The sequence below is a fragment of the Periophthalmus magnuspinnatus genome, chromosome 17, assembly GCF_009829125.3.
Source record: "Periophthalmus magnuspinnatus isolate fPerMag1 chromosome 17, fPerMag1.2.pri, whole genome shotgun sequence".
In the NCBI taxonomy this organism is placed as follows: domain Eukaryota; kingdom Metazoa; phylum Chordata; class Actinopteri; order Gobiiformes; family Gobiidae; genus Periophthalmus; species Periophthalmus magnuspinnatus.
Window position 1 is genome coordinate 10,470,109 of NC_047142.1, and position 25,237 is coordinate 10,495,345.

A 25,237-nucleotide genomic window follows, 5' to 3' on the forward strand; every position below is an offset into this window, starting at 1 on the left:
TTTTGCTTATTGTATTGTCATAAGCATAAAAACCTATTCATACTGTTCTGAATAACTGCTTAAATATGAAATATAGGGAGGGGCACATTTATACTCCACAAATTATATGAGAGAAAATTATTAATATAACAAGGATTTGTGCCACCATAGTCTGAACTAAATCTATGGGAAACACTGCCTCCACATTGACTCAACCCTCGTCTTATCTGTGTGAGCAGAACTCGCGCCTGGACCCGGAGGAGTACTTCACCAAACAGGAGCGCATCGGCAAAGGCTCGTTCGGAGAGGTCTACAAAGGCATCAACAACCGCACCAAAGAAGTGGTGGCCATCAAGATCATCGACCTGGAGGAGGCCGAGGACGAGATCGAAGACATCCAGCAAGAGATCACTGTGCTCAGCCAGTGTGACAGCCCCTACGTCACCAAGTACTACGGCTCATACCTAAAGGTCAGAATACAGCTACAATAAGGTACAACACACAGACAAAGAGGTTTGACAGTATATTAGTAATGTATTTTTTTATGTTTTTCAGGGCACAAAGTTATGGATTATTATGGAGTATTTAGGTGGTGGTTCTGCTTTAGATTTGGTAAGTTTATTTCTTAATGTTTACATAGTTTTAAATGTAAAAATTAATTCTAAATAAACTTCTTGGGTACATGCTAGTGACACCATCAGGCTTGGATACAGCTCAGCTCTGTGGAGAGGCGACACGGCTCACAATAAACACACCTGTAATTGAATAGATGGAGGATAGATAGATAGACTAAAGAATAGACTCAATACTTGATACCAGTTTCGATACCCCAATTAGTTCTACACTATTTCTGATAAAACTGAAGATGAAACTGTTCAGGAAGGTTATATTTTATCCAATTATGTTAATTTTTTTCAGTAACCATGCTAGTTTTAGTATCGATTATCGACAGCCCTAGTTTAAATGGGACTAAATGTGGATAATGGCCACAATGATGTCATTTACTTTTATGTTTTAAAAAATAAATAAACATAAGGCATAATCACCATTTTTGCTTTGCTGTGATGTTAAAACTGCTTGTCCTTTGTCCCAGCTGCGGCCAGGGCCTTTAGAAGAAACGTACATTGCGACGATTCTGAGGGAGATCCTGAAGGGCCTGGAGTACCTGCACTCAGAGCGCAAGATCCACAGAGACATCAAAGGTAATGTGAGCCCTGTGATGCATGGACATGGCTGCGTACTACAATAATATTGACTTTATATTGTCTTGAGCTTTCATAGATCACGTTATTAACAACAGGAGAATGAGTATTTTGTAATGTTTTTGGTGAAATATGTTAATACAGCTATATGCACAAACAGACATCCTCAGAATTTTCAGGGCTAGATCGCTTTAGCAAGTGTTATTTTGAAGATATGCAAAATTAGCACATGGATTATATGGTCTATATTTGAAACAACCTCAAAAACAGCAGTAGTCTAGTTTAATCTCCCAAACAGTGGTACAAAGTGATGTATCTGCTCTTTTGTGGTTCAGTTTATGTCAATAAATGATGACATATCACCCACCCCTACTTCTACAGACATGTACATGAATTGTGATTGAACTGGCTGTAAGAAATCGTCATATGAACTTTTAGGCATGCCACCACCCCTAGCAATGTAAATTTGGAGCATCAAAAATTATATTGCGGGTCCGGTTCTTAAATGTTCTATATTACACAAAATGGTTTCTTGTGATTATTAAGCTGTGTTATAATGTTCTTACCTCCTCAAAAACAGACCTGGAGTTGTGTTTTGTTTCATTCACACATGTTTCTGTAAGCCTTTATTACTTTTTTAAAAACACAGTGGAGCACTTCCTGTATTACCACATGACATCACAAGGTTGAGGATGAGGATACAACATGGATAACACAGATCAGAAAACAGCGTAATATAGGCCCTTTAATATTTGTATGTATCTTGTTGACAGCTGCCAACGTGCTGTTGTCGGAGCAGGGCGATGTGAAGCTCGCAGACTTTGGCGTAGCAGGGCAGCTCACAGACACTCAGATCAAGAGGAACACATTTGTGGGGACGCCATTTTGGATGGCCCCCGAGGTCATCAAACAGTCTGCATATGACTTTAAGGTGAGAACAGACCTGGAATTTGGGAGGGTGATATATCAATTGAAGGATTTCTCTGATACTGATATTGGTCTGATAGTTGGCACCGATATTTTTTGTCTCTGTGATCATATGTCATTCCCAGTGTGTCCCTCACTCCACCAGATTTGTCTTTTTAAACAGACTTGTGAGTAAAACCCATAGGCCAGCAGTAAGTTAATTTGTGAACTTTCTGTGGGTCTTGCTATGGATTTCAAAATTAGTATCAGCATCAGCAAAATTCTGTCATTGGCCACAGCACTGACACAAATATCGGATATCTGCATCAGCTCAAAAAATCCATATCGGGCCATCCGTACCTGTGAGCTCGTATTATGGGTGTCAAAGTGGTTAGTCATCTCTCCTCGTAGTAAGAAGGTTCAAAGTTCTATATTTAGTCCATTAACCGTGACTAAATGCTCCATTAACTTCAGTAATATGCAGAACAAGAGCCAACCCCCAGAACTGTTTGTTTCAGTACCTGCCATCGGGACAAAGGACCAAAAGAGACAGCGACAGTTTCATCCCAGCAGCCGAGTGTTGTCACGATACTAAAATTAAAAAATCTGTTTCAGTACTAAGGAAGAGACTCAATACTCAATACCGATTCCAATACCACAATAATAAGACATTCCTTTTTAGACAAGAGAATGCAGTTTTGATTAGTATCTGATTTTCAATACTTCTGACCACCATAGGTACAAATAAAGAAACCTTAACCATAACGTGATTTTCTGTCTGTCCCAGGCTGACATCTGGTCGCTGGGCATTACGGCTATAGAGTTGGCCAAAGGGGAACCGCCCAACTCGGACCTTCATCCAATGAGAGTGTTGTTCCTGATCCCTAAGAACACGCCGCCGACGCTGGAGGGCCCCTACAGCAAACCCTTCAAGGAGTTTGTGGAGGCGTGTCTAAATAAAGACCCGCGATTTGTGAGTGAATCCGACCATACTTATAAATAACACTACACTTATAAATGGCATATAGGGCTGTGCAGTGGATTTATTTTTAATTAAGTCATGTCTAATCATTGATGTGGCTGGGGTTTTTAATCGAGAGGTCCACAGCCAATCCTCTGTCAGGAAAAGCATGTGGTTTGGAGCAGAGTTTGAAGGAAGAAATTGGACGTTTTATGTTTTTATATGATTACAAGTCTGTACTGTTCACAGAAATGAGATCAAGAGGAAAAGATAAAATTGAATTGAAATTTAGATTGACCAAGATTTGGACAAATTGTGATTCATTTGTCTGCCATATCTCCCTGTCCAGATGATATGATCAAAATGACTGTGTAAAGAGGAAAGTTTATTGATTATTGGGGTGACAGTTGGTACAGTGTACGTAAGGTTGATGGTTCGAATGCCGCTCATCATTTACACTAATTACAGTGTTTATTATACAGGCAAGTTCAATTTAAAAGCACAATTTTACACTTTTATTATTTATACATTTTTTGAATGCCATCAACTCCTGGTGAGAAAACACAAAATAATTTTACATATAAATAAAAACAATCCCCACCAACACTTCCATTCACACCCACTCACCCACACACGTCCTGGTCTGATGGGCACAGTACACCTTGCTATTCATTTTCAATAGAAAGAAACAGAAACAGAAATAATTAAATAGATCTGTACTTAGTGACCTTGAAAATAAACAAACAAATAAACAAATTGACAGTTGAACTACAGCCAATATAATGCAACATGTAGTTTATATGTTGTACTTGTTTATTGCAGTCAAGTAAATTACAAAAGTGGTTGTTTTCTCAATAAAATCATCTTTCCTTAAATTGACTGGATATTACCGTAAATTAAGTGCATAAGTGAGGGTTGGTGGTTTGCATTTGGCTCAATCCTGTACAGTATGTGTTATTCATATATTGAAAGGTGTTCTGGCATTTTTGATACTCCATCTTTTTAAAAATAGTTTGTTATTCTTGCGTATCTCCAGAGACCAACAGCCAAAGAGCTCCTGAAGCACAAGTTCATCACGCGCTACACGAAGAAGACAGCGTACCTGACGGAGCTGATCGACCGGTACAGACGCTGGAAGTCCGAGGGCCACGGAGAGGAGTCCAGTTCAGACGACTCAGACATGTGCGTACTTTTGTTCAGTTTGGACAGGAAGAAATACACTTCAGAATGTTACAGTTTATGCTATTTAAATCATCACATATTTAAAGTAAAAGCAAAACCTTGTTCTTACCTATAAATCTGTTCGTTACCTATATCCAAAATGCAGGATGGGCAAATCTCCTCAAGTACTTCTGACCATGAATATCTCAAGTTCTAGAGATGGGTACCCACTGCAGTAGTTCATACTTTTTATAGCTTTTTGAGTATGTTCACCCAATACAAGCATTGTACACGGCCAATGCTTCTCCAAAAATGAAAATCCATCATTTCAAGTTAAACAATACTTGGGGGTTTTCATGTATTTAAAAAAAATAACACTGGGTTACAAAAAAAAAACATTTTTGAAAGTTGTCTGTGTTTTTTTCAACTGAATTAGGACCATTTAGCACAGCTGAATCCAAAAATAATATCCATTTTTCTCAGTCAGGTCAGGTTTTTATGCTAATTTGATTTGGAAAAATCCGATCTTCTGACTAAATTGATTACAATTTTGTGACATTATCAGTTGATTTTCTTTAATATTTCTCATCCAAAAAATGTTTTAGGAGATAAAAAATAGTTTTCTAACAGAATGTATTAATTAAATGTTACGTTATGTTAATTGATAAAGGTAAGTACATGTAAATTGGAACATTACGTTATCATTGTGCAAAATTCAGGACATGAACTTCTGTTTTTATGAACCCTTGAATGCTCAGCAGCAGGGACGTCTCTCTTCAGAGTCCAACAGTAATCAGCCATCATGACTGCATCCCAGCGTCCCTGATACCTGGTCTCCATCTCTTTTATGTCCTGATGGAATCTCTCCACCTGCTCATCACTCAGTGATCCCAGATTCTCAGGAAACCTGAACATTTAGCTCGTTTTGGGAAAAAGGATGTGGAGCATCATCATTAAAACCACACTGGAGGAATCTTTGTCACTGATGTCAGGAACTTCTCCAAAGACAGGTACTGGAATTTCATCACAGTGAGCTACAGGACGACGTGCTGATTCACGGTCAGGATACTTGAGGCTGCTTCGGTTCTTTCTGTTGATCCCAGTCACATCAATAGCCCAGAAGTAGCTATTGATGTCGGCTCCCTCCAAACCATGGGAATTCCAAACTTCAGACAACTCTTCTTGCCTTTAGTCCACTGACGCAGACACTCGGTGCATGACATGCATACCTTGTGTGGCGCCCAAGCTTCATCTTGGTCACCAAGTTTAATACCAAAATAAGCATGGTAAGCACGCTTTATGAAACTTGTGACTTGATTGCTGTTAGGAACATTGGTGTATTCACCGCAGATGTAGCAGAATATGTCAGGCTTATTTTTGCAAGATCTTCTAGTTGAAGCCATTTCATTCACTTGTAATATAAAAAAAAACAATTAGTCATAAGCTGGCACATGCAAAATCTTCAGAATTTTGCATCATATGATGTGAAAATCGTCCAAAAACAAATATGTAGCTTAGATCAGAAAGTTGACCTGATTGAGCAAAACCAATGTGATTTTTGGATTCAGCACATCAAAATGATCCTAAATCAGCAAAAAAATCTTAGACAATAAATTTAGTGTTGACCAGTGTAATTTATACAATATTCTTTGTCTCTCATAAAATATAGTTATACCGTCTGTAAGAAAGTCCCGAATCCTTCTCAAATAAAGACACAATTGAAAACTAGAAGAATGTTCAAAAGTTTAGATTAAAATATTTATAACCTTTGAGTTTTTACTAACAAAAAAAATGCCAACATGACAAATCTCCCAACTCTACTGCCTTAAATTGAACATGCACTTCTAAACTCACCTTTACTGAAACGACATATTTTTTTGTGTTTTCTTCAGGGATGCGGATGACGTTGAGCCTGGTCCCATGTGGTCGTTCCCCACAGTGCGGCCGTCGACCCTGAGCACACTGCAGCAGAGCTACCCCCACACAGACCGCGAGGTGCACACACATACACACGCACACACACCCCTTCATATATTCATACCTGTGGTTTCATTTGGTTTGAAAGCAACGTGTTATTTTTTTATCTTAGCCTTTGCCTGGAGAGTCTGTGCTACGGCAACCAAAATCCCAGTGCCTGTCTGCTTTGGTAACGCCCATTTTCAGAGAGGTAAGATCAAGGGGGGCATCAATCCCTTGACTTTTTAGTATTTGCTGATACCCGATATTATACACTTATTTCCTTAAAACACAGTTAACTTATTACACAAGAGATCCAATGGCGTTATATAACTGATTTCATTCTTCAGATCACTACAGAACAGTTTTGTATGAATAAAAGTTCAAATATTATGAGACGTTCTAGGCCAAAATGATCCTGTAAATAGTCTCATTACATCCAGTTGAAGGCCCAAGCAGAATATCGGTTTAACCAATATCATGGAATCAATACCCAGTCTAAATTTTTAAGTATCAGCATCAATATTCAATATCAGCATCTGTATCGGTGCATCCCTAGTAAGATCAAACATTTTTAATCAGGGTTTCTAGATATACCTTTCCACCCCAGCCGGTTAACATGGAGGCAATGCAAGAAAGGTGTACAGTAGTAGATTGTAGGTTTTGATTGGCTGAGTGACAAATTATACAGACTTCCTTGTTTAGTTTATGGTTCAACTTGGCAGTGTACCTATTTTTTACTTACGCTGTTTTCACTAAACATCTGTATTTGGGCAAAACAAATTAGATTTTATCATATGAAAAAAATTGTGCCTCCCTTAACGTACTGCCGTCAAAAGGTCCTATATTACACAAAAATGGACTCTTGTGAGCTTTAAGCCGTGTTATAATGTTACCTCATTACATACAAAAACATACCTGGAGTTGTGTTTTGTTTCATTCATACGTTTGAGTAACCCTTTATTATTAGTCTGTCTACATCTCCAAAGCTCAAAATGCTCTGTTCCACCTTAAAATATCATGAAGTGGTAGTATTCAAGTCCACAGCTACTTTTTACCTTTTGTTCAGTAGAGATTAGCACTTCCAGAGCTGAAATTACCCAAATGAACAGTGTTTTCTCTTTGAGAAAAGAACTCAGCCTAAATATACTATGGTTTGTGTGGTAAATGTGTGAATGAAACAAAACACTACTCCAGATATGTTTTTGATGATGAAACAACATTAGAACGTAGATCAGAAAATAGCGTAATATGGGTCTTTACATTATCTAGTGTTTGGCTGTTATCATGATGTATACGTCCATATTGTTATAGTGTGTTTGTGTGTAGCTGAAGGAGAAGCGGCGGGCGAGCGGAGGAGGCGTGGGGGCTATAGAGGAGCTGGAGAATGCCTTTAACCTGGCAGAGGAGTCCTGTCCAGGCATCTCAGACAGACTGGTCACGCACATGATGGAGAGAGTGTGCAGGTCAGAGCACCACCAACACCAGTATTGTTTTACTACGACTTAGAGGTGGTAGTGTAGCCAAAAATTGTACTCAAGTAAGAGTAACGTTACTTCAAAATAATATTACTCAAGTAGAAGTACAATGTAATGGTAGAAATTACTCATGTAAGCGTAAAAAATCGTACTGTGAAAAGTACATTAAATGCAACTGAGTACTACCCACCTCTGCAGGCCTTCATCATTTTAGTATTTCAGTGTACATTCCCATGATTGCTTCCCCAGATCATGTTTTGTTTTGTTTCCTTGGCAGGTTTTCTCTGAACGGTAACACTGCTCCTTCTTCACGATGAGAGCATCACTTTTCCACGTTCACCTTTGACATTTGTCCATTCTTCGGATATCAGACCCGGACCTCCGCAGGGTCCCTACATTCCCACCTCCCTCTGTTTACTGCCCATACAAACCAGATGGTGGATTAGCTATAATTAAATATTTTTACAGTTTTTTGTGTTTAAAAGAGGAGAGTATTTAAAACAGAGCCATGACATGTAGGGCGTTGTGTATAACTGTTAGACCAAGAGTAAAGATATAATAAAAGTCTATGGAAAATAACAATGTGTCATTCACTGTATTGAGATTTTACATCATAAAAAGTCTCCATATTTTCCCCATACTTTATATGTACTACTATGTACATACTTCACAGGCATTACAGAGTTCTCTTGTCAGCCAACACACAGTGAAAGTGGTGAAGACCTTTCAAATCCCAGGACACACAAATTGTACTTTTTAAACAACTTGGAGGAAAAATATATCCACCGTTTACAACTTTAACAGAAAATATTGATCGTTTATGAATTTTGACATTGTGAAAAAATGTAAAGACATCTTACAGAATGTATCTTATTTGTCTTTAAAGGTGAACAGAGTAGCTAGTACTTCTATAACTGTCAATAGTACCAATATAATTATAGTACTATAGTGGGAGTAGTGGTCCAAGAAAATACTCAAGAGCAAAAAAAGTATTTAAGGACAGAACTACAAGTAAGAAAAATAATCACCTACCTGGATAAATCATCTGATGAATGAAGTTTCAATTTTCAATCAAATTATTTTGAAAAGAACACACTCAAGTACGAGGACTGTTACTTAAAGTGATATGTAACTTTCTGGAAGTGGAAAGTCAACTGCATGATTCCATGGAAATAGAAAGTAAAAACCATACTTTGGAACATTCGCTGTGGAGATAGTTTTATGTCATTTTGTAGAATATTTATAACCAAAGGAAAAACATTTCCATGGAAACAAGTAGGCCAAATAAGAGTCAGGTTTGTGAAATGAACGCATGTTTTTAGTGCAATAAAAACAAAAATCAATACTAAAATAACACATGTTTATTTTAGTCAATGGTTTAAAAAGTTACATACTATACCGTAAAAATTAAATGCAGTGTGATGTCTAAACTACTCAAAGAGCAATTCTATTAAAAACACACTCGAGTAAATGTAAAAGCACTAACCGTCGCAGGAATTATGACCTCTTTTTTTTTTTTATGAAAAGTTGATAAGTCAGACAGACAGTGCTGTATCAGTGCAGAAAATAATTTTTTCGCACCACATTCTCTCACACAAAAGGCGACTCAAAAATAAAGTTTAATAAAACCTTTATTACAATAAAAGCATTTGGAATTTCTCTGTAACTACCAGACTGTAGGAATGTCGTTTGGCTGGTGACTGGGAAACATTGGCTACATTAAACATTTTATCTCATACCTGCAGGATTTGGCAGTAAACAGTAACTTCATGACCAAAAATAGACAGTACAGTAACAGGAGCATGGTTCAAATGGCAGAATATTCATGTGTTGATAATACTGTTTCTTACAAAGGTAAAACTGCACCCCACATATGACAGGGTTGACAAATGCATGCAAAACATATACTTCAAATGTTATGTTGCAAGGTCTTGTTGGCAAATTTATTAATAGGTGGTGCCACTTTAAAAAAACTACACTTTAATTAGCCTTAATAAAGCATCAACAAAGACTTAATACATACTGAACAAATAGTTTATTAAGAAGGATTATTAAGAAGGCTTAGTAACGACTGTTTAGGAGCCAGGGTATTAAAGGGCATGTACCCGATGTATTTGAGCAAAATGTGTCCCAGTACAGATATATTGTAGAAGCAGCTCTTGAGGTCAAAATTACTCCTCTGTGCACTGTGTTGTATTGTCTGATAACCAGGAAGTGCACATTAGCATGTTAGATGTTAGCTTTGCTGTGATGGCAAAACTCTGCTTTAGTCTCAGTTGTGAAAAGAGATAATTAATTAGGATGCTTGGAATGCATATGTTGATTGAGGAATAACTTTGGATCACTGCAAATCTTTTAAAATGAACTAGTCCTGTTTTTCATGTTTCACAGGAACAAGACCTTGAAGTAGTTGGTAAGCCTGAATCATTCTCAATATTCAAATGAATTAAGCATTTGTTACTGCTTTATTAAAGGTGCACTATGAAACTTTCCTGGTCAGGGGGTCTGCCACCTGTTTGTCTACATGGAGATATAACCACTTTGCCTGAAATGTTACACAGAATGGCATTAAACTTCTCTAATTAACCTATTCTATTAGGGGTTTTTTATAGCTAAAAACATAGTAGCATCACCTGCTTGTCTTCACTGATATAGATACTTTTAATGCCAAAGTGTGGAACATTTCAGGCAAACCTATGACATAAGAAGGTTGCAGCAAAACCCTACCCAGCAAGACCCTACAGCAAAAGAAGTTACACCTTGGAGGCTGTTAAAACTATAGTTATTTTAAAGTGTTATCAAATACACTACTCCCAATTGAGCCCTTTGAAGAGCAAAGGCGCTTAAGGCCAGATGACCCAAAGCACAAGCAGCAAGACTTTGGTTTTTCAAACGTAAATAAGGACACTAAAAGTAACAGCATTTTTAAAAAGTCAGGTGGCGATACTTCATTTGACTGTTTCATAAAATAATAATAAAAAAAGGTTGTTAAAGCAAGTAACAAGGATAAAGAAACATTGTGAATAGACTATATGTTGTACAAAGGAAATCCCACTGTGGGCTGACGCAGGATAGAGGCAGTAACGGTCCAGGACTCGTCTGGACCAAGTCTGGCAGCGGCTCAAAGGTCTGAAAACAAGAAAAATGTCATTAAGAGGAGAGATATGTGGCTAAAGTAGATTCTTATCGTAGTTTCTGCGTCATGATGAAGGAATTTTCTTAACTTTTCCATGGGAATTATATAGGTGGTTATATTCAAATAAATAGTAAATTGATGAGATAATGCTCAATTGTAAAAAAATATATATAATGTTGAAAATATTCTGTGTTCAAAGAAATTTCTTAAACTTAAATTAACTATATGCCAAGTTTTGATTTAAACATGTTATAAATGTAATATAACTTTTACTCTAATCAGAAAGCAGCATGAACCTTACATAAGTCTCTCATTTGAGTTGCCAGTTTCGATTGTGAATGTGACTTGGTTTTTGAATCCTCACTACTTCAACTTCAACACCAGCAACCAATCAATCAGTGCCTCTGCTGCTGAAATACATGCTGAAACTGCTAAAAATAAAACCTGGAAACTTGTATAGGGTTTGTGTTTTTGTAGAGTTCTTACATCTCAAAATGTCACTAGACCCTAAAGAGTTTAACAGCACTGCAAACTTTCATCAAAGGCCACATATTCAAACTAAAACAAAGTCGAGGGCAGATCAAGTGCCATAGCAGGTGATCCATCATTCAAGCCAAACCAGACCTCTATTCAGGCTTAGAACATCAATGGCACACACTCAGATGTTTGATATTGTGTTATAAAAGCATATTTCTTTAAAACTTTATGTAAAGAGTGATGCGTTTGATAAATTCACCAAGAGACCTGAGGGCCATGAAACAGTACAGGACATTAGTCTGAGGACATTAACCAAACTGTCTTGTTCAATGTGAGCTTTAACTGGTGTAAATAAAAATCATCTTTACCATCTCCTTGTTTCTGCATCTGGGCTTGCATCTTGGCAATCATCTCCTGCATCCGTCTCAACTATAGAATATAAAGAATGCCAATGAAATAACTCTTGCGTTTATAATATAATTTAAACATCGCTGAACGCTCCGTCTCACCTCAGCCTCCTTCTCCTGCAGAATCATATCTTTGTCCATTTCCTCCGGCTCCGGGCCATTCCTGGATCAACAGTCAGTTTGAGTTACAACGCAAATAAAAGTAATCGTATTGATACTTTGCAGCTGATGTCAACAACATACCCACTGCTCTGTCTGAAGCTCTGCTAAGCTTTAATCTGAGCTTTATTTTAACGCAATCTAACCAGAAAGAACTGACTTAGAGTGGATAGTGATCTAATGTGTGGTGTTAAATAAGACTGAGAAACTGTTAGAGACTGTAATGTGTCAGTCACTCATCTTTTTGTTGAAAATCAAACTCCTAAAATGGACCATGAACTCTCGTATTGTTCACAGGTTCTTGAAATTGCGTTGCTTAAATTCATTTTGTATTTTTTCTTGAGATTTCAGATCATCTAAAAACCTTTTTGAAAGTGTTTGCTAATGTGTGCATTTTGTCGCCATGGTTTTGTCAGCGCTCAACATTCCACCATAGACCTATATGCAGAACCCCCTCCCCCAGCATGATGTCACTGCAAAGTATCAATAGACTTAAATCACCGTATCTGTGCCATTATTAATTGTTCGTTATAAGCTGTGTGTACATATGTTTTGAAGACAAGCCAAAGCCACATTGAGAAAGTGAAAGCGGTGGTGACTGTTAGTTTTGGGCAGCTAAAATTAGAAAGAAGTGGGTTCTATCACAGACGTCTACACAGGTGTGAAAAAGCAAGATTTGAGAGAGCAAGAGAAGGGGCGGAGTCAGGGGAACAGTGGTACCTCCCCCTGATTTACAGACAAAATAAAGTGAATACCTCAGCTGGTGCACAAACCGCTCCCGTGTCCTGCTTTGGGTTTAGAAGAAGGCTACACACTCATTAAGATATGGAGTTAAATGGTAAAATACTATGTTAATGCACAAAATCTACAGAATAAACCCAAACTACCAGTACATACTGCAAAGTTGAGGACCCCATTTCCACCAGTTTTTGCCATCATGTTTGTTTCGTTGTACTGTGTAGCCCCGCCTTAGCTAAAGCGTTATGGCCAGACCACTTTAGACCGCTCAAACGGGACAGTTTGGTTCACCTCAGACAGTGTAGACAGCTGCAGATAGTATCAGTCTCTTCTAAAGCAAACCAATCAAAACAAGTACCTCAAGTAACATACAGTTAAGTTTCATAAAGGATGAAAATAAAAACATACGTCTATTGTATGGTGGTGCTTCAAATATTAAAATGCAATTCCATATTGATCTTTGGATTTTAAATTTTATCGATGGTAAAAAAACAAAAAAACAAAAAAAACCTACAGAGTATATTGAATAAACTGATTGAATGGTCCAAGGTAGTGGAACCATGATTATGAAATAAAGACGTTTTTACACATTTTAGGTGGAAACAAGATTCTACTTAACTACAATCTGTTAAATCTATGAATGAAGTGAACATGCAAAATGATGGTTTAAAGATAATATTATTCTAACTAGTATAGAAAAACTGAAAATGGATGAACAATAAAGGAATGCAATTGTCTTCCATGTCACTGTCAGTTTATATTTGTGTCTATTTAAAGTCATAGTATGTAACTTTTTTGCCGAAAAATATGCTTAAATAAAAGCATGTTTTTAATCTTTATGGATGAGTTGATTACACTGAAAATCATAGAAAAACATGCATCCTCACTGTGAGTGGACTTGCAACTCCACAAACCTGACTCTTATTTGGCCCGGAGGTGGGTTTCCTCGCTTGTTTCCATGGAAATGTTGTTACTTTGGAACTTTGTCAATGAAGATAAGTTTTATGCCATACTGTGGAATATTATAGCCAAAGTATGGTTTTAAATTTCTCTTTCCATAGAATCATGCAGCTGGCTTTCCACTTTCAGAAAGTTGCATACTATCACTTTAAAAAACCTAAAATGTTCTGAGGTTTTGTTTTTGTTTTTCTAACTAATGTCATGATTCATTTTTTACTACCCTACCCTTTTGCCATGTCAAACATAAGCTGTCTGGCACATGTCTCATAACAGAGTGCATTGTGGGGGAGGTGCAGAGGAGCAGCAGCAGTAGCAGACAGTACATACACAGGAGACAGAGGCAGAATGTAACCGTGCGATGACAACCTGCCCCCGCGCTTCAGCCGATCCGAGCGGAAGTTCTCGTAGTGCAGGTCCTGAGTTACTTCCTGGAGGTCCTGCATGTGTGTGCTGTGGTGGGAGCAACAGGAAGTCAGGACTCAGCATTAATACAGTGAACAGAAGGATGAAACAACAAGAGGAGTTGTGGGGAGCCGTACAGGGGCAGGGATTATTCATCTTTTTGCATGAAAGTGCATATGATAAGATTTCACGTTTTTCTAATTATGAAATGGTTTGGCGAGAGAGTACCTGTGATAAATATTTACCACAGTTTTACATCAGTTAAGTCACAGTTTGTGGGAAGAAAGTTGAGAAAAAATGTCAGTTAAAACTTGAATTTAATAAAGATCATCTATTCAGGAAGTAAACCTATAAACTTTGTCAACTAAAAAAAAAAAAAAAAAAAAAAGACTATACAAGTTTTTTATAAGATCTTAATGATGTTAACAACGTTTTAATGAAATGCATAGTCAAACCTGCCGTATGCACTTTAAGTAACAGTTGTTCAACTTAAGGAAATGGTTCTCAGCTAGTGCTGAAATACTACAACAAACCAAGACACTAAACCAACTAAAGAGAGAAATAGAGAACTTACATGATTGTTAAATAAATGTGACAAAAAGAATCCAGAATAATTCCAAAATCATATAGATCAATATCTTAAATATTAATTAGCCATAAACACATACCAATTTTGTAATGTGAAGTAGTGTACAACTTGAATAAAACTAAAGTTACGAATAAAACAGTTCTATGAATCCCAGATGACGGTCAGAGTGTAAAAAAAAAGAAGCTTGCTGGTGACCAATCAGTTATGTGGTAAACAATGACCACAAGATATATATTTTTTTATTTTCAATTTGTTTGCTTTTGTTCTTTTCAGCTTTTTATTTTTGTTTACAGATTGCATTATAGGCATTACTCACTCTTAATATTTACAAAACATCTATGGGAAAAATGAATGGGAAATTTACTTGAAAAAACTTTATGGGCTTTGAGTTTCACTGTCCAACTATTTCTAAATCTACAGAACAGCGCTTCTTGTTTGTAGGTGAGATTCAGTTGGTGCTGACACTCACATGAGCATGGTCCTGAGTTTGAGGAAGTCATTGTGCTCTGGGTTCTCCACCTCCACCACGCCCCAGGGGTACAGACGCCCACGCACCTTCTTCCCTTTAGCCTCGATCTGCTGGTTAGAGCCCACCACTGCAAACGGGATACTAGCCTACGAAAGCAGACAGTTCTGAGTTATTATCAAACACTGCATTCACATATTCTCAAGATACAAGCATGAATTCTACTTGCTTTTCAAGGAAGTTTTGAGTAATACAAACATCTGTAACTGAATAAATGCAAGAAAGACAAGTTTACTGCAATGCTGTGGAACATTACAGGCAACAACATCTCCCTGGAGACGAGCAAGTGGTGAACCCTCCACCAGAAAAGTCACATATTGCATCTTTAAAGTTTTAAAATATATCTAGTCTAACATGCAGTTTACCTTCAGGATCCGGGTCTGCTCTTTAAAATCTTCATCTTCATCGGACTCGGCGTCAGGAAGGTGGTAGATCTTGATACCGTGTTCGTCAATCTCGTCCAGAATCTACGAAACAGAACTGGAAAATGACCGCGTGACCTGGGCAAGTATGTACAGTACCAGTCAAAAGTTTGGACACATCATCTCATTAACTGTTCTTTTTTTACGTTTACTACTTTCTACATTTTAGATACATATGGAGGGCATTCAAATTCTTTCTTTCCTTTGTTGATAGTGCTGCAAACCCTCATGATGAGTCTCCTGAAATTGTTTTCTCTTCACAGGTGTGCCATGTCAGGGTCAAGAGATGCCAAGTATGCAATACAGTGATCAAAACCAAGGGTGGCTATTTAAAAAAAAATGAAATCTGAAACAAGTTTTGAGGTATTTTGAGTGTATTTACTGTTTACTCCATTCCCTATGTGTCATAAATATATGTAGAAAGTATGTAGCAGTATGAATGCCTCACCCTGCGCTTGAGTCTCTCCCTCTCCTTCAGGGTGAGGGTGTCTGCTTTGGCGATGACCGGCACCACGTTCACCTTGTTGTGAATGGCCTTCATGAACTGCACATCCAGAGGTTTGAGTCTGGTTGGACAAAAGAGGTAGGATTTAATTTGAGCATTAGTTAAAGGGGACATATAATGCAAAAGTGACTGGTGTGAGCTTTAACTATGCTAGAATCATCTCCCTAATCATTCTCCCGCTCAAACTTGAACTGGAGTGATTCATTCACGTTTGAGTCATCTTCATTGTCCAGTATTCAAGAAAAAAAAAAGTCCTAAAACACCTGCTGGGTTACTATTGGTGAATACCTTTAACCTCTGTACAATCTATTATGCTGTGTCAGTATTCACAGAATTCAATGCGATTTGCCAACACTTTCCCAAACTCTATATGATGATTGGGAAAGTGCATAAGCCAACAATATTTCTGTGAAAACTGAAAAAAATTGTTTCTATTAATACAAAGTTTAACTCTGACCCATGTCCCAGGGGGGAGATGAAGTAGAAGCAGCAGTGGACTCTGTTGTCGACGATGTGTCTTCTGTTCAGTCCACTCTCATCGTGGAGGTAGCGCTCAAACTGGTCATCGATGTAACTGATGATGGTGCTGAAACTGGAAAAGGGAAACATGCAGAATGTTATCTGTTTAAACCGAGTTTAGACTGAGACCTGTTTTAAACCGGAGTAAGTACTGGTTTAGACTGGGCTTATTAAGTAAGTCAATTGGCTCCTGTAATTGCCTAAACATCAGACTCACTCCTCATCGTTAAGAATTTCAATGGGTGCCATTCCAGAGATTAGCGGTGACATTTTCAAGGTTAGGTTTAGATCTGGTTTAGCTGTATTTGAGTCCCAATTTGAACCTGTTTCAGTCCCACTTTAAACGTGGTTTAATTAGCTCTGCTTTCAATAATCTAGCTGTGCTGTTGTACCAGTCTTGGCTGTTGATGGCGTCTCCATATCCCGGAGTGTCCACGACAGTGAGTCTTAGCTTCACTCCTCTCTCCTCAATCTCCACCGTGGAGGCCTCAATCTGGACCGTCCTCTCAATCTTCTCTGTTTTGTCAAAACAAATTTAAAACAAGCTCAAAAACAACAATAAAACACAACTGTCAAACTCTCTCAGTTCACAAGTGTCACCTGCTGCTCCAGGGATGACTCTCTCTGGGTAGAGGTCCGTCAAGAATAGACTGTTGATCAGAGTAGACTTCCCCAGTCCAGATTCACCTTAGAACAAAATGAGAAATATTTAGAGATAAAACATCTTATGAGATGGTCCTACTATAGTACAAAGGTACTACTACAGTATACACTACACTATGGTAGACCTGCTGCACCAAGAAACTGCTGAAAACTGCTTATAAGAAAATTACTTTCCTTCAACAATGTAATTTCTAAAAATTCTAAGAAACTGACAATATTGGTAGGTTTGTCAAAAGTATCAAAAATCAAATACTAATTGATACCAATCGAAACAGATACATATACTAAGAAAGTCACATACGCCATGGTATAGTATACGACCACTATGAGCGATTACACAGATATAAGCAACATGGGAATATAAAAGAAAGTGCCATTATTTAATATTGAAAATTTGTCTATTTTCTAAATAAAGAGTTTTTTTATTATTATTGTAGTATTGGAAATGGTATTGAGTATCAAGTCTACTCCTTAGTGTTGTCAAACTTTTTTTTTGGGATACTTTATTGGATGTTAGTGTGCATTTGTGTTTCTAATTTAAACACATTTGCCCATTTATTATTATGAACTTTAAAAAAAAGATATAATTCAAAATGTTAAGTCACTTTAGGAAACAGCACCTCGGTGACGCACAGGTCTGGAGCACAAGGAGAGCTCTGCCTGAACAATGACCCACATGATATTTATGGGAAAAGTAAACAGGCCGCAGACTCCACATAATAAGGAGAACTAACAATTATAAAAGGTACACCTGGTCTGTGCTGAGACTCATGTGACCCTGCTAAAAAGGGAACATTGTTTTTTCAAAGTAACTGCTCTAAAAATAGTTTAAACAAGCACTGGGCTTTCTATGGCCATTCAAGATGACTCAGCACCCAAACAGAGAACTGCCCTGGGAAGAACAATAAGGCAATACCATTTACATCAATTTATTTGTTAAAGCAAGATATAAGCAGTGAACCATTTTAAGATTTAAAATGCACACTGACCACTGAGGAAGCCGGCAAAATCTCATATGATAAGCAATTATGAACTAAATGTTCCACTGATTTATCAGTAACACATATGGCCCTATTCCCGACTTCCATTATTCTAGCTCAGACAATTTTATCCAATCAAAGATACTGTTGGATGAGAACCATGTGGAAACAATGGACTATCAGAGTCCCAGACAACTGTTTCGTAGTCATGGTTCAACGGGGAAACAGTTCAGTCTGAAAAATCTTCTTCACTCAAGGTTCAAAATTTGCATATTGGCCCTTTAGTACAAATTACATTTTATTTTCAAGTTAAAGCTTTAAGCTTTTTTTTTATTTTAATCAGGCTGTTAAAAAAATTTAACTTATGAATGATTGATGAAGAAATTGTTTAATTTTTCTTAACAATCCTAAACTTGCATTTTTCTCTTGAATATAAATAGCCATTTAGCATTGGGACATATCAAATATTATTCTTATTATTATAAGTGTAATCCCAGTAATCTCAAAGTTCTCTGGGAACTTCATAACTTTGTGGTAGAGCAAAAGTGGAAAAAAGTGGAAGAGGAAGCATGTAGTTTATAGTGTAGGCCAACAGTAGGTTAAACCAACAGAGAGAGCAGGCCCGGGTCCAGCAGCCCCCAGCCTCATAGGCCACATTCCTCGCCTTATTTTAGAGCCAAAGGATGAGCTCCCACCGTTCTCTCCTCCCCCCTCTCCCTCCATCTGCAGCTAACATTAAGCTAACATGATCGTTTTCCACTCAGCACCGAGCCCCAAAGAGAAGGCACACCTGGAGAGAGAGAGATATCCCAGCCCTGTGTGGAGAGAGTGATGGTGTAACGATTTGGGAAAATGGCTAATTATGATTTTTCTAGGGATGCACCAATAGTAATACTAGGATCAGATATCAGCAACAAAGGAAAATTTGCTGTATCGAGTATCAGTTCCATGATATCAATTCATCTAAATAAGACAAGTGACTGGCTAATGTTGGCCTAGAGTATTTCATATAGTTTGAACTTCAGTATTTACTTACTCTATAAATAACACAATTGGATAAATGTTGTAGCAGGTTAACTGTTTTAATGGACATAAAATGTCTTTTTCAGTCCCTACACTGGTATCGGTTAAGATCGGAAATCTGTATATACCAAAAGCCAAAGTATGAATATCGATAAGCATTGCAATTAGAATTGACAAAATAACTATGAACTAACAACTACAAAAATCACATGTATTTTAGAACACATTTGTCTAAATCTAAACTAAAAAAGCTTAGCAGTTTTATGTAGAATAACACAGCAAATCACTGCAAAAGGATGCAATTTTGTAACACACTCACAAACACCAAAATATCCTAATTGCATCCACTCAAAGTGCAGTTTCGGTTTGATTTCTACTTTTTCGGTTTGATTTCTCCCTAGAGAGAGCAGAGTGTAACAGAGCAGGACAAAGTGTGTGCGTCATGCCATGTGACCCATTTGTGAAGTGAAGAGCGGAGATCCTCTGTCCGGCAGCTCTGTTATGTCAGAACAAGACTGCACCAGGCCAGGCACAGTCACATGTATTTACATCACTTTAGACATGTACTACTGCTGCTACTACTACTAATACTACTACTACTACAACAACAGAGGTAGTACTATAAAGGCTGGAGCATTACAATACATCTGTCCTGCAAAGGAAAGATCTGCGCTGACAGTTAAACTGAGAAAAATGTCTAATGTTTTGATGTCGTCTCTCTGTGAACCTCAGAGGTACAGTAATGACCGTATGTTTATGTGTTACTATTAATATTCCATTCACAACCATCAACACTGATTTTACTTTTGACCTCTGAATGTACAGTTAAAGTATAAAAAATTAAGTGGCCTGAGAAAATGTTTTTGGTGGCACAAGATCTCCCCAAATATATTAAGTATTTTAGTTTGTCCATTTCAGAGTCGTGAGAAACTTTCCAGTGAAGCAACAGAAAAGTTCTGTATCTGTGTTTAAATTATCAGTTAGAACATTAAGAGGTGCAGTTACTGCACTTTTCCTTTGTATCACTGAAGAGTTTATAGTTACTGCAACATCACCAAGTAAGACAGGTACAAATTTTGCCAAAATATGCAGATGCTGCATTTTCACGCAGTGGAGTAGGACTGGGATGGCCAAAACAGTATATTTTTGAGAGACAAATTGAAATCTGGATATTGTGGTAGTATACACAGTAATTTGCATACACACTGCATGTACAGTGGAGGTTCTGCAAACGCTAAAAACACTACACTAATAATTTGTGGAGTAAATTAAACAGGCTAAAACAAGTTCAAAGAACCACAGCTATAAAGAACTATGTCAAGAATCTTGTACTGCTCCTTTAATATTGTGGTACACATTTGAGGCCAGAGCCCGAAATGCCCCTTTTCTGTTATCATTATGTGTTCTATTGCACGCACTTGCACAGCTGGCATGGAAAGCTACGTTAAGGTCTGTATTGTATTCTTTGGACACAAACATGTAGAAATGTGACATTTTAACTGTAATCCAAACTATCATTTTGTAAATCAGCCCTGTGGCAGTGAAGTGATATGAAAGAAAAACAATGGAAGAGTCCACACTCACCGACCACCATCAGAGTGAACTCAAATCCCTTCTTCACGGACTTGCGGTGAACCTGATTTGGCAAATTAGCGAAACCCACATAGCCCGGGGTCTCAGGGTTTGTGAACTGGCCTTGCTGCAAATGAGAAACAGGCAGGGTTAGAATGGCAATCATTCACACACGTGTCCCTGAAGAGCTCCAACAAATATATACATACAGTATATACATACAGTATATACATACAGTATATACATATATACATACACACACCTATATATTTTAGAGTGTGATGATCAAACCTGAGCTAAACAAGGATTAGCACAGAACTACAATCAGTACAATATAAGATCTGAAGCAGGACAGTTATTAGGTCTAAACCATGACTTAACCAGGACCAGAAGGCTGTGTTTACGCTTGCTCACACACCATATCAAAGTTGGGACTAAACCAGGAACTAAACTAAGATAAGAAACTTTATTGTCCCAGCAGGGGAACAGATAGCAGAATAAAAATAGAAATGAATGCATTCCAGTCACTTGTACAGTCAGTGCAGTTCATAAAACTCAAATTCATCATCAGTGCAGATTAGAAGTGTCCACTAGTAGCCTAGATGTGAGGGTGGATCAAGTGTCGAACTAATGTCACAATGCTAAAATTTCAAACTCACTATTAAGAAATAGGCTCTATACCCCATATCCCTTTCAACGACGCAATGATAAGTTAAAAACCCTTTTCTAGTAGTCTAAACCAAGACTAAACCAACATGATCTTGTTAAGACTAAACTAGGACATAAATACCAGATCTAGGACTCAACCAGGACTCAACCAGGACTCAACCAGGACTCAACCAGGACTCAACCAGGACTCAACCAGGACTCAACCAGGACTCAACCAGGACTCAACCAGGACTCAACCAGGACTCAACCAGGACTCAACCAGGACTCAACCAGGTCCATAATGTGAGGACAAAACCAAAAGAAATACAAAATTAAGCATGACCTAAAGTGAAAAATAGCCTTTGAACTGGAACCACTTGTCTCACATGTTTTCCCACAGACAGAGGGCTTTTCGATCCTAGTGACAACCCAGGAGGCGTGTTGTAAAGACTGAACAGGGCTTATCAGACATCTCTACTGAAAGGTCTTCAGCAAAGAGCAAACTGCACACGCCTTTGTATCGCAGTTACCATTGTGTCACTGCTAATACAGCAACTTCAATACAAGTAGGGGTGTTGTCAACAAAAAAAAAATCTTGGTTGACTAAAGACGTATCTAGCCAAGTGATGAAACAAAAGCTCTTAAAACTCCTCAATACATCTATAATATGAACATGTATCTGACCAAAACTGCACTTACAAGAAAAGTGCGAAGAAAATGTATTTATATTGTAATGATATTTTGTGTTTAGATCAGCACTGACACCTTTTGTTATTTTTGTAACGGTTTATGTTTTGTTGTTAATGTAACCGCTTTTTGTCTGCGACACTTGGTTGCTATGCCGACAAGGACGTGAAGGATCCATTCTGCTCTTGTTTTGGCATGGATTAAGGCCTACAGTAGTCCTTCTGTTCAGAAAATAAACAATCAGAACACTACAATATGTAAAAAAGTAGATTAAAACTCATGTCACTTCCAAATCTTCAAATTATTCACTATATACCTGTAGTGTTACAAACTGTTGCTGCTGTTGTCCCATATAAATCCTTAATATCCAAAATTGTTTGTCAGCCGATTAATCGACTAAATGACTAAAGCCTTACAGCCCCTAAATACAAGGAAAAGAAAAATGGTCTCTTAGCTCTGTGGAGTAGAGCCATAAACCTAGAAATGGCCCTCAGGCAAACAGATGGGTGACTCTGAGCGGTAATAACTGCCTGTCATGTCTTCTTCGTCATAATTACAGACTGGGATATGACACAATCTTAAGTGTAGGAGACATCTGAAATACTGTATCTCTAATAGACCTTTATATTGTAATTGTAAAGTTAAGCTAAGAAATAATAATGGTATCGTTTAATGTATAAACTTTAATATTCTAATTGTCAACGCTCATAACTTTATAACATGATTGAATGATGAAAGGCAGACTGGAGACCCAAAACATGCCAATATGGTGATATCTGCATTCACAACTGTTCTGGTTTAGTCCTGTTCTAGTCCTGGTTTAGTTAATTGTGCATATTCTGTAAAATGTGCAACTCAAAAATACACATTTGACCAACATTTGGCCAAATTAGCTTAAGCAGCATGTAGGCCTATACTACAGTGCAACTCTATACAATCAAATGGGAATCTGGAATAACTGCATAACAATACTTAATCAGTGGTTATGGTCTTCACACTTACCTTTAGCTTTTCGCCCTGAGACATTTCTGTTTCCCTTGAATCTAAAAAAACAGAGACAAAACTATCAAAGTAGTGTTTCTCAAACTGTGGTACATGTGCACAAGCTCTTTCTGATGGCACATGGACAGCTCTTCAATATGTGGATTTGGCTAATTTATCATTTTATCCACATTGTAGTCCTCCTTTGGATACTTATTTGTTTAGAACTACAGTGGAAATGACATAGTGTACTCGGGTTTAGCTCTAGATTAGACCTGGAGTAGTCCTGTGGTATATCTGGCTGTACTTGGAAAGCCGAATCTTTTTTTCGTGGTACTTTGTGTGAAAAGTTTGAGAGCCATTGTACTAAAGAACTGTAAAACAAGAGGCAGGAGAGCAAATGTGGCCAACTTCACCGAGTGACTGTTGAGACAGGAAGTCGACAGTGTGAGAAAACTAGTAACAAAAAAAGACCTCAAACTCTTGAACAAAATCAAAATGAAGACTTTTACGCACGGATGTAGAAGGTTTTGCGCATTTCCACTTCAGCTCTCTGCCGGAAAACTACCTTATTAAAGTTTAATGATAAGCTACAAGTAACTCAAAGTGGTGACAGAGATTAAGCCGTGTGTTGCATTTGTTCTAAAATGCAAATAAATGCTCAAAACTTACAAAATAGCTCCTGATATGGGCATTTTTATAGCGGGATGAGGCAAATGGGTGTGGGCTGAGTGATGCTAGTATCATTCATCGTTCATGTTTTACTCAAGTTGTTCTGTAGCGAACTATGATGATTAAAACACAAACTGCTCATGTTTTTATCAAGCTAAAGCGACTGATCTGGCCACTCTCTGAGCCGTGACAAGCCTTTAGCCAAGGACGCGTAACTTAACGAGCTAATGTTAGCGTCTGCGCCGTTACAATGCGCTAGCTAAACAAAAGGCGCAGAGGAATAAAGGTTTAAAATGCGACCCGTGGGTAAAATGTATAGATTATTTTACCTCACAGTGGTGGTGGAAAAGAACAGCGGAGAGCACGGTCCAGACAAGGCTGAGTTGGCGGCGGAGCACCTCAAAAATTCTTCGGATTCCGCTACAACAGCTTCCTCTGGCTCAGAAGACTACCAAGACCAGAATGCAACGCGCCAAGAGCGTGCTACAGGAGGGGCGAGGAAAAATACCCAAAATATTAACACATTCCAATATTGTACAGATAGAGATGGGTAGAGTAGCCAATTTTATTTCTTAAGTAAGAGTAACACTAATTCAAAGTAATATTATTCCAAGTAGAAGTAGCATTTACAGTAGTGGTCCAAGAAATTACTCAAGTACGAGTAAAAGAGTATTTTGGAAAAGTACTACTCAGGTAAGAGTAACTTAAAGAGTAACTGAAAAGTACTCTAAAAAGTACAGTTTCTTTAGAAAGTTACTCAAGTAAATGTAACTGAGTACTGCCTACCTCTGAGTACAGAGCGTACAGTCCATTATACAGACAGGATATCATAGTTTATATCAGTGCCAGCAGTGACTAGAAAGCATATTAATATGTGCCAAAAACAGAATGTAGAGAGACTGGCTACATAAAGGAAAAATAGCACCAGAAACAGGAACAAATATTAAAAGTCACATTTATAATTGTTGTCTGCGCATGAAATAAATGTACTTTCAAATCAGGCTAGAACTCTAGGGGTAATAATGGACTCAGACTTGAACTTTAACAGCCACATCAAATCAATAACATCTGCAGCTTTTCACCATCTAAAAACCATTGCAAAAATCAAAGGTTTACTGTCAAAACCAGACTTTGAGAGACTTATCCATGCATTTGTCTCCTGTAGGTTAGACTACTGTAATGTCCTGCTCACTGGCCTCTCCAAACGAGCCTTAAGACAACTGCAGTACATCCAGAACACTGCTGCTCGGGTCCTGACTAGAACCATTAAGTATGAGCACATGCGTCCTGTGCTCAGGTCTCTGCACTGGCTCCTGTGGCTCAGAGAATAGACTTTAAAGGAGCTCTGCTTGTGAACAAGTCTCTCCATGGACCAGCACCAAAGTACATCTCCGACATGTTAGAGCCATATGAACCATCTCACACTCTGAGGACTTCAGGGACCGGCCTCCTGCTGGTGCCCAGAGTCAGGACTAAACATGGGGAATCAGCGTTTAAGTTTTATGCAGCTAAAACCTGAATAGTCTTC

At 37.9% G+C, this 25,237-nt stretch overlaps 2 protein-coding genes across 2 annotated transcripts; one reads left to right on the plus strand and one right to left on the minus strand.

The window, feature by feature from the left end:
* Nucleotides 1–164: 164 nt before the first annotated feature.
* Nucleotides 165–8,225, plus strand: stk25b (serine/threonine kinase 25b). The gene is made up of 10 exons (XM_033982874.2): nt 165–449; nt 535–591; nt 1,073–1,181; nt 1,955–2,112; nt 2,875–3,060; nt 4,085–4,230; nt 6,102–6,204; nt 6,299–6,376; nt 7,495–7,631; nt 7,921–8,225. Exons 1-10 carry the CDS (start codon nt 165–167, stop codon nt 7,958–7,960), a joined length of 1,299 nt encoding a protein of 432 aa, XP_033838765.1. The 3' UTR covers nt 7,961–8,225.
* Nucleotides 8,226–9,256: 1,031 nt separating this feature from the next.
* Nucleotides 9,257–24,181, minus strand: septin2 (septin 2). The gene is made up of 13 exons (XM_033982082.2): nt 24,039–24,181; nt 23,059–23,099; nt 20,734–20,848; nt 17,084–17,170; nt 16,876–16,999; nt 16,422–16,556; nt 15,908–16,025; nt 15,403–15,504; nt 14,981–15,126; nt 13,887–13,970; nt 11,766–11,826; nt 11,625–11,685; nt 9,257–10,772 (listed from the first exon to the last, which is right to left on the minus strand). The coding sequence occupies exons 2-13, from the start codon at nt 23,080–23,082 to the stop codon at nt 10,765–10,767; spliced, it is 1,065 nt and encodes a 354-aa protein (XP_033837973.1). The 5' UTR covers nt 23,083–23,099; nt 24,039–24,181; the 3' UTR covers nt 9,257–10,764.
* Nucleotides 24,182–25,237: the final 1,056 nt, after the last annotated feature.